Raw genomic sequence first — 15,342 nt, forward strand, 5'->3', positions numbered from 1 at the left:
AGACCACACTGGGTGACACTCCTGTCAGCTAAGAATAGGAAACAGGCTGCAATTCACACGGGCTCGCCAAACTCAAGGATCATGTGAAAACGAAAGTCTTCGCATGACTCAGTAGCTTGTAGTACTACCTTTAGCAGCAATATCTTGAAGTAATCGTTTTATGTATTGCTTTATCAGTCGTTCACATCATTGTGGGGGAATTCTGGCACACTTTTCTTTGCAGTGTTGCTTCAGTTCATTGAGGTTTGTGGGTATTTAGTTTTGCAAAACTTTCTTAAGGTCACACCACTGGGGCATTGCAACACAATAATTCTTTTCTTTTTCGGCAACCGTGTTGTCAATTTGTGGGCGTGCTTGCATCATTGTCACCTTACAGACTATCTGCAAGGTTCCCAGGTCTGGTGACTGCAACATCAAAGCCCAAATCCTCACTCCTCCACCACCGTGCTTAACAGTTGGTACGAGGTGTTTGTGCTGATGGCGTGCTTGGTTTTCCCCAAACTTTGGGCTGTGCATTATGTCCCCACTTTAGTCTAATCTCGCCAAAGGACATAGTTCAAAAAGTCCAAACGTGGTTCAGATGCAACACTGCAAACCTAAGCCCTGCTGCCATGTTCTTTTTAAGAGGTCAGACACTTTCCACTCTTCCAAACGAGCCATACTTGTTCAGTCTTCTTCTAATCGTGCTCTCACGAAGTGGAGGTCAGTAGAGTCTCAGATGTAGCTCTTGGGTTTTTGGGGTTTTTTTGCTAATTCATGATATAGTCTGACCTTGCAGTGAATTTGCTGCTACTTCCACTTCTAGAAAGATTGGCAGCAGTCTTGAATGTTTCCACAGCTGAATAATGTCTGTCACCGTAGAGTGATGGACTTCAGTTCCACTGTTGCCTCTCTAAAACATAGCAACAGTTGCTTTGTACATCGTTGCATAGAACAAAACTCTGTTTTCAAACCAAGTTCATTGTTTTCTTAACAATAAAAGAACGTTACACAATGCAGGCCAAATACTTAACCAGTATAATATAAATCATAACTGGTTTAATGTAAGCGGCCCTGTTCTGACTGTTGAGCTATGGCTCATAGCGCAACATCGCCACCTACTGCTTTGGGGATGAAAGTTCAGCAATGGGTGACAGCAGAGGAGAGTGCTCACTTAGTGTTGTGTTAAAAGCATTGCCATCCAAAGAATCTGCCAAAACCAAAGCCTAAAAAAACGTTGATGATGATTAGCTAGTCCAAACGTCATCAACAGAACAGGGAGAGCAAATCAAAAAGGGCTGATCATAACATTCACAGGAAAAATAAACTGGATGGTCATGCTCCTTGATTAATCCACTTTTATTTAGAGCCCCGAGGACAGCTCTAAAAGCCATTGTTAGGCCAGCAACCCTCCAGACTTTCCTGCAGCAGTAAAAATTTATTTTACTCCAAATTTATACAAATCTGTTGGGGAAAATAGGTCTTTGTTATAACTTCCACAAACTGCAGGCCTGGGGAAATGCTGGAATTTGTTTAGGTGCAACCTTTCAATCCTGTGTTGCTATGTTTTGTTTTAGGGTTTTTTAGAGAGAAGAAACTTTTCTCTTGGCAGCGCTTTTAAACTTCCAAACAAACCGCCATACTTGTTCAGTCTTTTTCTAATTGTGCTGTCATGAACTTGTAGAGTTTCAGATGTAGCTCTTGGGTTTTGTGGAATTTCCCTAAGCATTGCATGGTTTGACCTTGGCGTGAATTTTGCTGGAATGTCCACTCCTGAGAATATTGTGGCATTGTGTTAACATCGTGTGCATGCAGCTAAATGCTGCCAGAACTTCAGCTTTTATAGAGCTATCATAGTTGTTCATGGATCTCTTAAATCAAGTGCATTTGATAGGCAACACCTGGCCCTACTTATCAACATCTGGACTGGGTCACAGTCAGATCCACTGCCATTACAATTGGGAGACAACCCGCTCTCCCACCTGAGCCCCACGGTAAATTAATAAGGCCCCACTCACCCAGGCGATGGATAAGTCTATATGCCCAGCCTGGCTGACAATGGTTACCAGAGGGCAGTTGCAAGTTGAAATTGGTCACAAAGAGGTATCCGTAAAATCTCCTTGACATTACTTTGGTCGCTAGCAGATTGCTGCAGTCGCCCAAATTTTGCACAGAAAACGATAACTTGTCTACAAACACTCTGCAACAACTCTGCTCTCTCCCTGTGAAACTTTGGAGAGGGACACCACTTGCCTTCAAATTAAAAATGTCACCTTTTGAAAAGTGTTGGCTGATGGGCTGAGGCACTACTTTTTCTTTGAAGCTGAACAGTCTCTGTTTTGTTGGCTGTTTTGTGTTTTATGGCTTTAAAAATGTACTGAATAGTTATGTGGTTATATACCACAGGCTATCATATATGTGTGCAAAATTAAAATGTTTGTAAAACATTAATCACTCAGAGACATCCTTACTTAAAAACTAGATTCAAATGTCTAAAAACTTATTCTGTCACACTTAATTGTTTTTCTATTACTTTTGTGTAGTATGAATGTAGAAAAAGATGTCAAACTTAAGAAAATATAGTTTAAAGTTCAAAACTGATCCCTTCCTTCACATTTTCCAGACTCATGCCGTGGGCTGGATTGGAGTCAGTTTTGGCTCCCGTGGCCTTATGTTTGACACCCTTGCTCTAAACAGTCTTTTCATATTAATATAAGTGCCTGAACAGTCTATGCCATTTGTTTTATCGCGCCCACGTTTTCTATGTGCGACAAGCGCAGTCTCTACTGGCTATGTTGCAGCTGAGTGTTTATTTTTCATGTCTACACCAACATGAATGAGTGAGGTAGGGCAGCACGTACACCGGAGAGCACTTTAAGTGGTCTGTTTACTGAAAAAATCTTTTCATGTGGTTTTATGTGTCTCCACTGCATATAGGCGGGTCTCACTTGAGACTTTTTTTGGATGGTGACGAGTCAGGGCAAAAGGGAGCTCTGTGCTGAAGAGAGGAAATAGGCGTTCACCCTGGAAACTTTGGGAGTAAGTGACCAAAATAAAGGGGGTGTGGCTAAGCGAGAAAAGAGTGGACCACCAAGAGGGGCTACTATAGTGTAGAGCGGGGAAGCTGCTGCTAAGCTGCTGAGATCTAGTTCAAGTGAATAAGCCTCATCCAGGGTAAGTAGAGCTTTCTTTGAATTTTGATGCAACTTCTCTAAATATCTTGTTAAATCATGTAATTTAACAAGGTACAAACAACATAACATTTCATCACATTTAACAATTTGTAGACCACGTCAGTTATCAGCCTGGCTAAAGGCAGTGATTGTATCACATGCTGTGTTACTGTAATGCCTGTATTTAAGTTTTCTCGCACAAAAATGATCGTTTTCAGTTGATTATTTCTTTGCACTTGAATGCGATGGGTGAACTCAAGCGTAATGACATAATTTGAGAGTAATCGTGACTCCACCGCCCCTCCAAATTGTCCTTTCCTTCAGATAAAGATCTTTACAGGCAATTTTTCCTGTTTCTTCTTTTCCTGTAAGCCTCCTTCTTCCTCCTCCTCTGCTTTTTGTCTCCTTGAATTTCTATTTATTATGAAATTAAAAGAACTCTAAACTATTAGCTGCTATGACAGCCAGTTTAGCAGTTTGGTACACTAAAGTACAATGTCAAATCTTTTTTCCCCTCAGACTGATTTACTCCAAGTTTACAAGTAGATTTGGATTCAATCCGCGTTTAAATGTGGATTAATTACAGACCATTAACCCTTTCATGATGAAAGAAACCTTCAGAGGAGCAGAGAGGTTAACTGAGTAATTATTTTGGCGCCATTTAGATTTCACTGGGTCCACACAGGTTATTTTGCTGTAGTAGGCTGTAAACACACACATGCCCAGTCAAAGAGAAGTTTTAGAAATCACTTCTCTGTGGTCTTATGTAATACAGAGAAAACTCTGTTCAGCTCCTCAGATTTTTCCATTTAAAGTTTCAAAAACAGGAAAGGTGCCCAACACTGGCTTTCACTGTGGAACCAACAAACACATTAAAAGCTTCACACACAATTTCCTTTACTGCGCCGGATGCCAATGGCTCAGGAAACCTAAAAAAATGTTGCGTTTGATTTTGGCAGGTAATTAAAAATGCCGTACCTGCTGATGTTTGTCACCCTGCTGCATCTCATCACTCTGGCAATCCTGATTATTGCAACCATGGAGAAGGTAACAGTCAACTTTAGGAAGTGGTGAGTGTTTATTTTTCGTATGTGTGAAATAGCTGACTCTGTGTGTAATGTCTGATCTCTTTTTTAAGTCTTGGTGGGTGTGGGAAGGGATGGAAACCTCAGACCTATGGCACAGCTGCAGGTATGACAACTCCACAGAAAGCTGGCTGTGTTCACCCAACACTGAAACTCGTAAGTTTTTGTTCCAGATTGTATATTGCTGTAAAATGAAATAGCTCTCCATCGAAGGTAAAAATATGACTCAGGGAATGGTTTACTTCTTCAGAATGGCTCCAGGCAGTGCAGGTCTTAATGGTTCTCTCAGTGGTCTTCTCATCGGTCTCCTTCCTGGTGTTCCTGGGTCTGCTGTTCACCATGTCTAGGGGCGGTCTCTTCTACTTCACCGGATTGTGTCAAATCTTTGCAGGTAACAGTGGAGTGAAGTAGCTTGCAAAATATAGTGCCACTGTGTGATCAGGGCATTTGAAAACTATGACAAATTAAAGAGTGCTTATTATTATGCTACTCAAGCCTATTACAATAACTAACTTGTGGAAAGGTATCAGGTAGATTAATGCTGAAGTTTGTTTTTTTGTAATCATATGACTTATACTATTAAAATAATAATATTAAGTATAATAATATATCCATCTATTTTATGACACTTATCTGGAAAGCAGGGGTGGGAGTCTAAGCAGAGATCCCCAGACCTCCCTCTCCTCTGTCACTTACAATATGTGCATTTATTTTTTTTAAACATGTCACCTGAAATATTTGAGATCACCTCTGTTTTTAAATGTCTTCTTTGAGGCAGTAACCGCTACTCCTGATAAAATATGAATGGCATGGATCTGTGTTGGTCATCCAAAGTATATGCTGTTGTTGCTCCCACTATACTTTATGTGACCTAATTAGTAGGTACTAACACTACAAACGTTTCTACTATCTGACCCATTAACCAATTATTATTGTGTGTATGTTTTTTTTGTGTATGTGTTTTAGGCCTGACAGCCTTTTCTGCAGCGCTCATCTACGCAATACACAACAAGGAAATCCTTGAAAAAAAGCTGACAGGACACTTTGGCTACTGCTTCATCCTGGCTTGGGTGTGTGTCCCATTGTTGCTGTGTAGCGGCGTCTTATACATCCATCTGCGCAAGAAGTAGTGATCTAAAAAAAGGAACACAATGTCAACCCCACCTATTGTTGGAAAGAGGCACGTGCCTATGTTATGTTTCTTAAAATGTTGCTGTTTTTATTTGTATAGACATGTATGCTGAGAGGAAAAAAAACTTTTAAAAGGTTTAATGCTTGCCTATTTTGAGACATTTTCACTGCAAATAGTATTTTGTTATTCACTTACTGTTCACTGTCATGTGCTAACCACATAAAGTAATCCATAAGTAAGTGACACTGGCCTTATTAAGAGGCATTTGAATTTATTTTAATTTGCCTATTCCCCTAATATTTTTTTATGTATATATATATATATATATATATATATATATATATATATATATATATATATATATATATATATATATATATATATATATATATATTCTTAATAAATATCAGACAAAACCACAAAGCTTTAAGTCTCTTTTATGTTTTCAAACCAGCTTTACATCAGGGAGGGAAACTGCTGAGGCTGTTGCCATGTCAACCATAAACTAAACAGGGAACCCTAACTGGTACTAGCTTTGGAAGCTAATAGCTTAAAAGCTGCTTTTTATGTTGCAAAATTAAGCTCATATCGACTCATAAACAAGCTTCGTAGCAATAATGGAAGCTGAATCTCAAGCGTCCGCGATCATTCCTCTTGCCTTGCCCAAAGGAGCGGAAAAGTTCTGCGAGCTTTGCCAAAGAGAAGCCCGCCTGCAATGTAGCAAGTGTCGAGTGACTTTTTACTGGTAAGCTCAGTTTATCCGAGCTGTGGCAGAGCGATGCCCGTGCTAACGACTGACCCGTTATTCATAGATAGATAGATAGATAGATAGATAGATAGATAGATAGATAGATAGATAGATAGATAGATAGATAGATAGATAGATAGATAGATAGATTTTTTTAAAGGCGTGTATTGTGTTTAGTTTATATGGTTTGGTCAGAACCGTGTTTACGGGTTGGACGCTAGGTGGCAGCGTTCGCCATGTTTTTCCCCCCTCCCACGCTCACACATACATAACACGTCGGTAAGGAGGGCGTTTTAGTGTGATTGTCATGAGGAGGGAGCGGAACAGCTGGAAAATACATTACCACAACGCTTATTTTTGTTCTTTTGCCTGCGTGTTGTTTTCATAATATAATTTGCTGAGCTTCAGCTTTTATGTAAACCCGACGTTACCTTCTTTGACACTGTTTTATATGCGGTTCCAGACCATAACATGGTGCTGGGCAGTTTCCCCGTTGGCACACACTGTGGGTAGTGAAGAAGAGCATGTGGCGAGATCACTCCCTGTGGGGATTTATGGAAAGGGATGAGCAACTAAAGCCAGTCTCAGGCAGCTTACAGATACTTATTGTGGCTGCCATCCTTTCAGTCTTTAAAATGGGTGAATGAGAGGCACAATTTTTGGTTTTATTTTAAAAAAAAAACAGATATAAATATAGGTACACATATATGTCAGACAATAAGACTCAGGTTCTCAGGATTCTTAAAATCTTTAATTACACGTGAAGCAAGCATACTGAGCTATTCCCAGTCATGGATTGAGCCAAAGTAATACACATGGAATAGGGCTTTAGGGTAAAATGGTTAGTCTTAAGTCATCCTACTTTGGCATGCGAGTCATGTGTGTGGTGATTGTTTGGTGTATTTTGCATAGAAAACTCAGCGGGGACAAGAGAGTACATCCTGAAGAGACCACTTGATTTGTGTTTATCTCTGTGTGTGCCTTTCTGTCTGTCTCTGTACTCTCACAAGCACAAGCTGTGTCAGTGCTACTGTTGATATGACATGGTCAGATTTCCAGCTCGCTGCTTCTCACCACAAGTACACTGGAATGAGCGCACATTTTTCACAGTAGGGGGGAAAAACTCAGCTGAAAAGCAGGACAGTTTCCACACAAGTGTGCAGAAGAGGAGAGCCAGATGAACAAAATTACAGACCAGTTATGTAATGGCATATAATTTCGTATGCCCTCTGTGTACTCAGATGATATCTCCTGAATCAGAGAGACTCTGCCCTGAAAATGTTAGCAGAATCCAAACAAGCTGTTACTGCACAGAGATTTTTACTGTCAAGCACACATAATAGTATCTGTCTGGACAAGAGAGGTGAGCCTGATCCATATGTTTAAATCATCCACAACAAGTATGAGCTGCAGGTCAGCTTATGTCATAAATCGTGATTCTTTATCAATAGCTTCATTGCCAGGAAAACATCAGTCTCAGTGTGCAAGAGGGAGACTTATTATGCATAAAAATGCTTCTCACAAAGTCCTGAGGTGGCTTAAGAGAATATAAATATGACTGAATGACCTGTGGGTTTTTAAAACATCCAGTGCTGCAGAGCACCAGCAGGCTGACTGGGTGGGGATCCACGAGAGAATTTGTCAGCTGCTTGTTCCCATCCGCGCCCTGACACTCTGCAGTCTCCGACAGACCAGTCACACTGAAACACAAATTAAAAAGGTGAGGATGCGTGGAAATCACTGGCACCATATATTAGGAGAAAAAAAATATGAAGTTTGAGTCTAGGTTGCATTTCTTACTGTCAAAGACAATACAAAAAAAGACTATATTATTATTCCTTGAATGGTTTATTTTCCCTTTTTCTTTATATGATTTGTCCTTGTGGTGCACAAAGTCCAGGTCTGGGTTGTAGCTCCTAATTTTGGAATATAGATTCTGGAAAAAATATGTGTTACAGCTGAGAGGAACAGTCAAATAGAGGCATTAGTGTATAGACAACTTGATAGTGTTTTATTTTAAGAGGAAATAAGATATTTTAATTTGATGCCTATCTTGGATTTGATTTCTTATATAGGTAGAGCTTATTGAGATTTGCAGGTTGGTGGCTCAAAGTAAGCTATCTGAGGGAAAACACCAAGAGGCTCTGCCTGCTGCTCAGCTCTGCCTGCGCTGTTCCATAGACGTTCATGGCCCTAACACCGTCCAGCTGGTCCCTGCCTACCTGCTGCTGGCTGAAGCCAACATGGGTGAGAAACAAGCACAAAACGGCTTCTCAGTTTAAATGTTCTCTTATCGTGTGGTGTTTCATACATGACTGTGTGTGTGTGTGTGTGCATCTCCAGGTTTGGGTAATCTAGACCTTGTGGCAGATTTCCTGTCCCAGGCAGAGTGGGCAGTGTTGAAGAGTCCAAAATGTGGTCTCACAATCCACCACCAGCTCCACAGGAGCCTGGGCCGCCTCCATGTGGCGGCTGGAGACCTGGATACTGCGTTGCATAACTTTGCAAATGATGTCTGTGTCATAATTAGCACATTAACTGTTTCATAACTTTATTGATATTGTGAGGAGCAGAAGCCATTTGCTAACCAAATGAAATCCATAATGGCTTGTTTATTGCTCGAGCATGTTTTTTTGAGTACGATACAGTATTGTGTATTGAATTAGAGTTTCTTGGAATTTTAAAGGGATGTTGAGCAATAGTTTTCAAAGTTTTCTTTTTACTCATTTTAATCCAGTCCTTGTACCTGACTCTTCTCACAAGAATGAGGGTTTTTTTTGCTTGTTTGTTAAGCCATTTAACATTGACCCGTGAATCACTCAAGCATAACAATGGCACCTAACTCAATGATATGAACCGGTGTTATGTCTACACAAAGCAGACAACTTAGCAAAGAGCCAATTTCATTGTCCAGGTACTTTGTTACTAGCAGCCTCTCACAAAAGCACATCATTTTTGAAGCTATGAAAAATGCCAAAGACAGCACAATGTGGGAGGCACAAACTAGTATTTTTGCACTAACAAAGTGATTTCTGAAGAGCTGAAAACTTGGCATATCTTGTCCTGATGTGCTGTGTGTCCTAAAAGAAAAATGAGGAAACTGGAAAAGGGGAACTCAAAAGAAGAAGTGGCCTAGAAAAACGATCTACTTGTCACATATCCTAAGAGAACCATCTGGCCCTTGAGTTGATCCATCTACTGTTTATCAACCATTGAAAATAGTTGCAGTTGAAGGCTGACAAGCCGAAATTTTTAAGGAAGGGAAACAATGAGAAAAACCTGAGGAGTGTCTACAGCCATCTGTAAAACATGGTGGAGCGATGATTTGGATCTTGTCAAAATTGATGGAATAATGATAGCAGTCAAATACCACCATTCAAAAGCATCTGGAAAGTGTCTGATTAGTTTATCAGCATGACATTGATGCTCAAACACACTGCAAGTGCAGTAAAAGCAAACCTGGTTAGAACAACAAACAATGGAACAAGATCAGTTACGGACTAGCCTCCCCAAAACCTGGACCTCAACATTACTTAAGCAGCGTGAGATCATTTTAACAGAGAATGGAACAACAAGCATTTTGCACATGTTTTGTGTCGTATGCATCAGTATGTATATAACTTGATTTCCCCAGATCTACTTTGCCACTGAGGAGTATGGTCTGGATAGCACAGTCACCTCTCGGGGCTACTTTCTCATGGCTGATGTGTTTACCAAGCAGGGGAAGATACCCACTGTTCATTCCTTGTACTCTGAGGTCAGTTATGTTCTCATTGCCCTTGAGACTAAATTTATCTTCTATGCCTTTTACATTCTTTTGCTCATATTGTAGGTGGCACGTATTTGGCACCGTCACCTGACCAGACTTCTCGAGACTCGCAAAGAAAGCATCCAAAATCCACCGGTGGACTCCTTTTATGGTTTGTTGCAGCCACTCTGCATATATGTTTTGTATATATGGTATAAAAAGGTTATAAAACCAATCTAGTCGATTCAGCGGTTCAGCAGAATCAGACAATAACATCACCAGTCCATCATTCATGCTCCAAACTGTCAACAGCCAACAGCTCCACTGGAGTGTCACTGAGAAAATAAGGTTGACACTTCTATATTTGGAGTGTGTCTTGCTGTGCAATGTGAAAGCTAAACCCCAGATTTATGCAAGCTTGCTTAGAGCTGACTAGAGACCCATGCTGACACTACTGTGGCTGTGCAGCATCCATGTCACTGCCCTGTATCACAGCTGCTGCCCTACATATAATGCTAAGCCTGTCAAACAGTTTCCCAAGCTATCTGGGATGTTTACAAGGACAACACAGACATACATGTTTTGATCAAACTTGAACACATGCATGTCACTTGCTTTCTTTCATTGTTTGAGGTGGTAAAGCATGTTTGAGACCACAGTAAACTAGACGACATGCTTTTTTTTGTGTCCATGCCTTTCAATCAGACAAAGCCGAGCGAGTTGAAGTGGATGAGATGTTGAGAACTATGTTGGAATTTGAGCAGAAAGACACCAGAAAAGACCCAGCACGGATTGCAGTGGTGGCCCACTGCCTGGCCATGTTGTCGTTCCTAGGAGGAGACTTCCTCAAGGTGAGCCACCTGGTGAGGTATTAGAAGTTTAGTTTGCCACCGTGACCCATTTCCCCATTTCCCTATTTCCTACTTGTGTTGTCTGAAGATGGGATTATCTCTATTTGTCTACTGCTAAGTCTCACGATAAGGTGGGACTTAGCACTAGCTAATGGGACTGTCTCAATGCTCTGACTGCGGCCTTGATTTCCAGTCTCTTCTTAAAGCTGCAGCTCTTTGTGTGTGTCAGTTTGAGATGTCAGGCGACAAGGCAGATAAAGCCATAGCGGTCTATGTGCACAGCAAAACATGTTATGTATCAGGCTGGTACGGGATGGGATGGCTGATGGGATCCTACTTCTAAGGTCAAGTAAACATAGGATAAAGCATGTAACAAGCAATGATACACGTGGATTTTTTTTTTCACAGCGTTTATTTTTATTTTGTGGCTTATAGGCAGGGCAAGATCCAGTGCACTTAGATATTCTTTTACTCAATCAACAGCTACACCAACCATATATATGTGTGTGTGTGTGTGTGTGTGTGTGTGTGTGTGTGTGTGTGTGTGTGTGTGTGCACGTGTGCCATGGTACCCTGGTTAAATCATGATTTTTCTCCTTGTATTCACTACAGAGTGATACTGTTTCACAGTTGGTATTGTGTAAAGTAATGTTAATGTTACAGGTCTCTGGGTTTTTGTCTTAGTGCTGTACTTATAAAAGTACATCAGTGTAAGAACAAGCAGTTATCACGATTTGGATGCATTATTATTTTGAGGAAAATATAAGTAGTTTCTCTGAACATTAGATAACAGAGCCTATCTGTAGTCTTATCAGCTTTTGTATATGGTATTGAGGGAGCTGTGGGTAGATGCACTTATGTCCAGGTTTTTGGATAAGGATACATTTTTAACTGAAACGCTTGCTATTTGGTTTAAATTAGGTGACTTGACTTGGCCACTGAGTAATATCTCATTTCTTTGAGTTCCTTTTGCAGTTTGCTTTGGGGTCATTATCCATTGTGAGCTGTCTGATTGGTTTTGCAGCATTTGCCTGAATCTAAGCAGAGAGTATGGGCAAATATACTTCACAATTCATCCTGCTCCTTTTATCAGCAGCCACATAAACAATGAAAACCAGTGACCTGGTTCCACTGGCAGCCATACATGCCCATGCCATGACATCACCTACACTGTGTTTGACAGACGATGTGGTATGCTTCAGGTCACAGGCTGTTTCCATCTTTTTCCATAATTCTCTCCTCTCATCTTTCTGGTTTATCTTGCTTTCATCTATCTACTTTTATATATTTTTTAATTTTATTTTCAGAAAAATCAGAAAATCAAATTTAGATATTTAGATCCAGAAAACATGAAAGAACACAGGCCTCACCCAGGCATGAAACTGTTTGTCAGTAATTTGTCCAGTTACTGAGGCTCTGGAAATGGGGGGACTGGGTATAAAAATGGCTGCAATTCCATTAAAACAGTGAATGCAGTATTTGGGATAAACCCCTCAATTTAATGCTGAAAGTCTGCACATCAGTCATGTCTTCATTGTTTGCTTTAAAAGTCACTGTGCTAGTGAATGGAAGAAAAATTACCAAAAGAAAAAGTGTTATTGACCCGGCTATATAATACTGAAACCCCTATTAACAAATTGCAGCTATTTTTATGAATGCTGCTCAAAACGTTCCTAATTATTGGGGATAACATAACAGCCCAGCAGACCAGCTTACTAAAGGGTAAAGTGGGGTAAATAAGTCAACTGGGTTGCGGTCCAATTTCAGTGATATCATTATATAAGGCAGATTTACTCTCTCGGGAGGGTTTAACAGCTGCAGTTGCTGTGTTTGTTTCTGTGTGCCAGGCGCAGGGATTTGGCAGCACAGCCTTGCAGGCCAGCCAGCTGATACCAGACCATGACCTGACAGAGCCCATCCAGGCCCTGCTGCAACTGGTGAAGATACTCCACACAGTCCCACATCCTGGCTCTGTGGAGTCACAGTACTAAGCCCTGCCCATCGCTCTGCTTGGAGATCTGCTCTTTAAGGATATTTGTGCAGCCCCACAATGATGAAAATATACAATCAAATGCAAGATTTTCCACATGCTGTACAGTATTATTGAGAGTGGATTAAAAAATAGATGCACAGATGTAGTTAAAAGAAAAAAAGACACATTTTCAGTTGTTCTGGATAATGACTCGTCTTTATTTTGATCTAAAAAAAAAAAAAAAAAGAGGGATATATATACATCATTTTGAACATTAGTGAATTGCATCTTTTTGGGATCCATTTCTTAACACTGTCAAAATGTTATGGAACACAAAAATGGTCAAGGGCATTTGCTCAAGCCTTTGTGATGCAATGTTTTTGCTTGTTTTGTACCTAGCAACCCGGAGTCTCTACACCAATTCACCAAATCCAGACATAATTAAAGATTTCCAGTGTCTGCGTTTTGTCAAGAGAGCTGCACTTTTAGAGGCAAAAACATTGCATCGTCCTCCTGCAGTGGAAAGAGTGTTGTAAACCTGTTAGCAAACCCAAGATTCATGTCAGAACAGACATTTAATTGCTGAGATCTTACACAATATGTACAATTCTGAAACAATCATTCATATAAAAAAAATCCGTTTTAAAATCATCTCACTACTTGTGTTATTTGCACTGAATTTATACAATAAAACATTTGTTGTTGGTCAATTTTTTTGGCATTCAGTTTCAAACACGGAAACGCTCAGATTTTCCCATATTCCCTTTTTCAATTTCTGAATACATTAGCAGCAGTTCGGAATTAAATATTAAGTTTGTGCACTGTTGTTATATACAGTGACTCATCCACAGGTCCCTACATGTTTGTTCCAAACTGGCCAACTTTCATGCAGGCCAGTTTCCTTCCCTGTTTTGCTAGCATGTGGTACCCCTGTTCCTTTCAGTAGCTTCCATGCCGTTTATTTACTTTATAACAGTAATCTATACAGACCAAGCATAAAGAAATCAGTCAGAATTGGGACCTTGACCTCAAATGATCCTTAAAACAGTGTTCCCAAAGAAAACCAGATGATGAACTGGCATTCTTAAAGTCAATGGAGCACAGTTAAGTGAACCTTCATTGGCTAGATGGATCATGTATAAAATACAAATTCAAGCAGGGGCCAGAAGAGAGAAATTAACATTCCACTCTTTCCTATGGCTAGCTAATCATGTCTTTTAAAGATATGTGATCTTTATATTTACACCTATGAACACGATGTGGAATGACGCAGGTTTCGATACAAGGACAAATACTTCAAAGAATGGGGGACGACAACTGGAGATAGTTCACCAGACAAGCATTTATGTCAGTATGTGATTTGATGAGCACACCCACCAGCCCTCCCGCATCAGGAGGGTGGACATCAGCGGATTTCACAGTTTGTCAGATACTTTGATCATATGGATACTGGACAAACATCACAGTAGAGTAAATGATGTTGTTTTCCTCAGTGGAGACACTGTGATCATTTGACAGCAGACTTAAAAGCTTCCTTTTCTGGTTGTCTGGCAGATTTAGATTTGGCACCCTCCAGCAGGGGCCTGCCGTTAAGAGTCCAGACAGTTAGTAAATTGGGCCCACAACACAAGGAGAAAAAAAAAAAATCAAGCTTCACAGCGGTTTCACTTTATTGACACAATATTAGTGCACACAAACCACTTTTTTTTCTTTAAAAATACCATAAATTAGGAAGTAAACGAGGAACAATATAAAACAAGCAAGGAAAAAAAAAGTGCATGTTAACCATGGTATATACCATAAAGTCTTACACTGTAGTTTACAACCTTTTTTTTCATTGTTGTTTATGTATATTTTGTCTGCTTGTAGGTATGTGTTATGTTTTAGACATGTCTCTAGCTTGGATGGATGTGTCATGCCTTTTTGGGGGTCAGGGCTGAGATCCAGGCTGCTTCCCTGAGTTGTGTTCGGCACAAAGCGTTATACAAGCCTAACAACATGACCGTCACCAAGTGAAACAATTTTGGGGTTCATTTTTGTGCTTTTGATCATACCTGTAAATTAAATCTTAGTGAATAGTTCCGCAGCACAGCCTTATTCATTTAAGGAGGCATACAGGAGGTAAATTCAAAGGAACAAAAAAAAAAGTAAACACAAAGGTCTTAGCTGCTCTAATCCCTGGATTTCCTTTCTTTTCTTCTCCCAGGAAAGGAAAAAAAGCTAAATTATACTTACGAAGACTTTAAAAATATAGGGTTCTTTTTTTTGTACATTATGCCAACATTATTTTGTGGGTTAGGATGCTTAGTTCTACATATAATATGGCTGAGAAGGCTCATCTAACCAAATCCAGAAAGTTTAGCACCAAATTTCACTCTCTGCCTTTTAATATTGAAAGTCTATACACAAGAGTTACCCCACAACTTGTTAAAAATATCACTGTTGTTTCAGCTATTCCAGTCTAATCTGTCTGGGTGTAAATATATGGTAAAGTTAATTGACTATCTAAATATTTACATAAAAGATAAAAAGAAAAAAAAAAACATAAAGCATGTCAGGGGCCATTTGAAACCACAAGGATCCTGGCTGATATGTATTGTATGTCTGAATATCTGTTATCCTATGGCAGTGAGAAGTCACTTATTTGAGGTATA

General features: G+C 40.0%; 2 protein-coding genes across 2 annotated transcripts; both read left to right on the forward strand.

Annotated features, from left to right (window-relative positions):
- Window positions 1-3,040: 3,040 nt before the first annotated feature.
- On the forward strand, window positions 3,041-5,661 carry emp3b (epithelial membrane protein 3b (MAM blood group)). Its single transcript, XM_082519881.1, has 5 exons — window positions 3,041-3,153; window positions 4,112-4,199; window positions 4,291-4,393; window positions 4,488-4,628; window positions 5,204-5,661. The coding sequence occupies exons 2-5, from the start codon at window positions 4,122-4,124 to the stop codon at window positions 5,365-5,367; spliced, it is 486 nt and encodes a 161-aa protein (XP_082376007.1). The 5' UTR covers window positions 3,041-3,153; window positions 4,112-4,121; the 3' UTR covers window positions 5,368-5,661.
- Window positions 5,662-5,868: 207 nt separating this feature from the next.
- Window positions 5,869-13,398, forward strand: zmynd12 (zinc finger, MYND-type containing 12). The gene is made up of 8 exons (XM_082518426.1): window positions 5,869-6,114; window positions 7,708-7,837; window positions 8,193-8,364; window positions 8,461-8,630; window positions 9,752-9,874; window positions 9,950-10,037; window positions 10,571-10,716; window positions 12,564-13,398. Exons 1-8 carry the CDS (start codon window positions 5,987-5,989, stop codon window positions 12,705-12,707), a joined length of 1,101 nt encoding a protein of 366 aa, XP_082374552.1. The 5' UTR covers window positions 5,869-5,986; the 3' UTR covers window positions 12,708-13,398.
- The last annotated feature ends 1,944 nt before the right edge of the window (window positions 13,399-15,342 follow it).

This window comes from Aulonocara stuartgranti, assembly GCF_965226115.1.
Source record: "Aulonocara stuartgranti genome assembly, chromosome: 20".
NCBI classification, from domain to species: domain Eukaryota; kingdom Metazoa; phylum Chordata; class Actinopteri; order Cichliformes; family Cichlidae; genus Aulonocara; species Aulonocara stuartgranti.

What these genes read in the sequence shown, in the direction of transcription:
- emp3b (XM_082519881.1), top strand. Translation starts at nt 4,122, where the DNA reads ATGCCGTACCTGCTGATGTTTGTCACCCTGCTGCATCTCATCACTCTG. An exon ending in TTATTGCAACCATGGAGAAG is followed by an intron (nt 4,200 to 4,290) that starts GTAACAGTCAAC and finishes CTCTTTTTTAAG; the next exon opens with TCTTGGTGGGTGTGGGAAGG. An exon ending in ATTGTGTCAAATCTTTGCAG is followed by an intron (nt 4,629 to 5,203) that starts GTAACAGTGGAG and finishes TATGTGTTTTAG; the next exon opens with GCCTGACAGCCTTTTCTGCA.
- zmynd12 (XM_082518426.1), top strand. Translation starts at nt 5,987, where the DNA reads ATGGAAGCTGAATCTCAAGCGTCCGCGATCATTCCTCTTGCCTTGCCC. An exon ending in TGCATAACTTTGCAAATGAT is followed by an intron (nt 8,631 to 9,751) that starts GTCTGTGTCATA and finishes TGATTTCCCCAG; the next exon opens with ATCTACTTTGCCACTGAGGA. An exon ending in TTCATTCCTTGTACTCTGAG is followed by an intron (nt 9,875 to 9,949) that starts GTCAGTTATGTT and finishes CTCATATTGTAG; the next exon opens with GTGGCACGTATTTGGCACCG.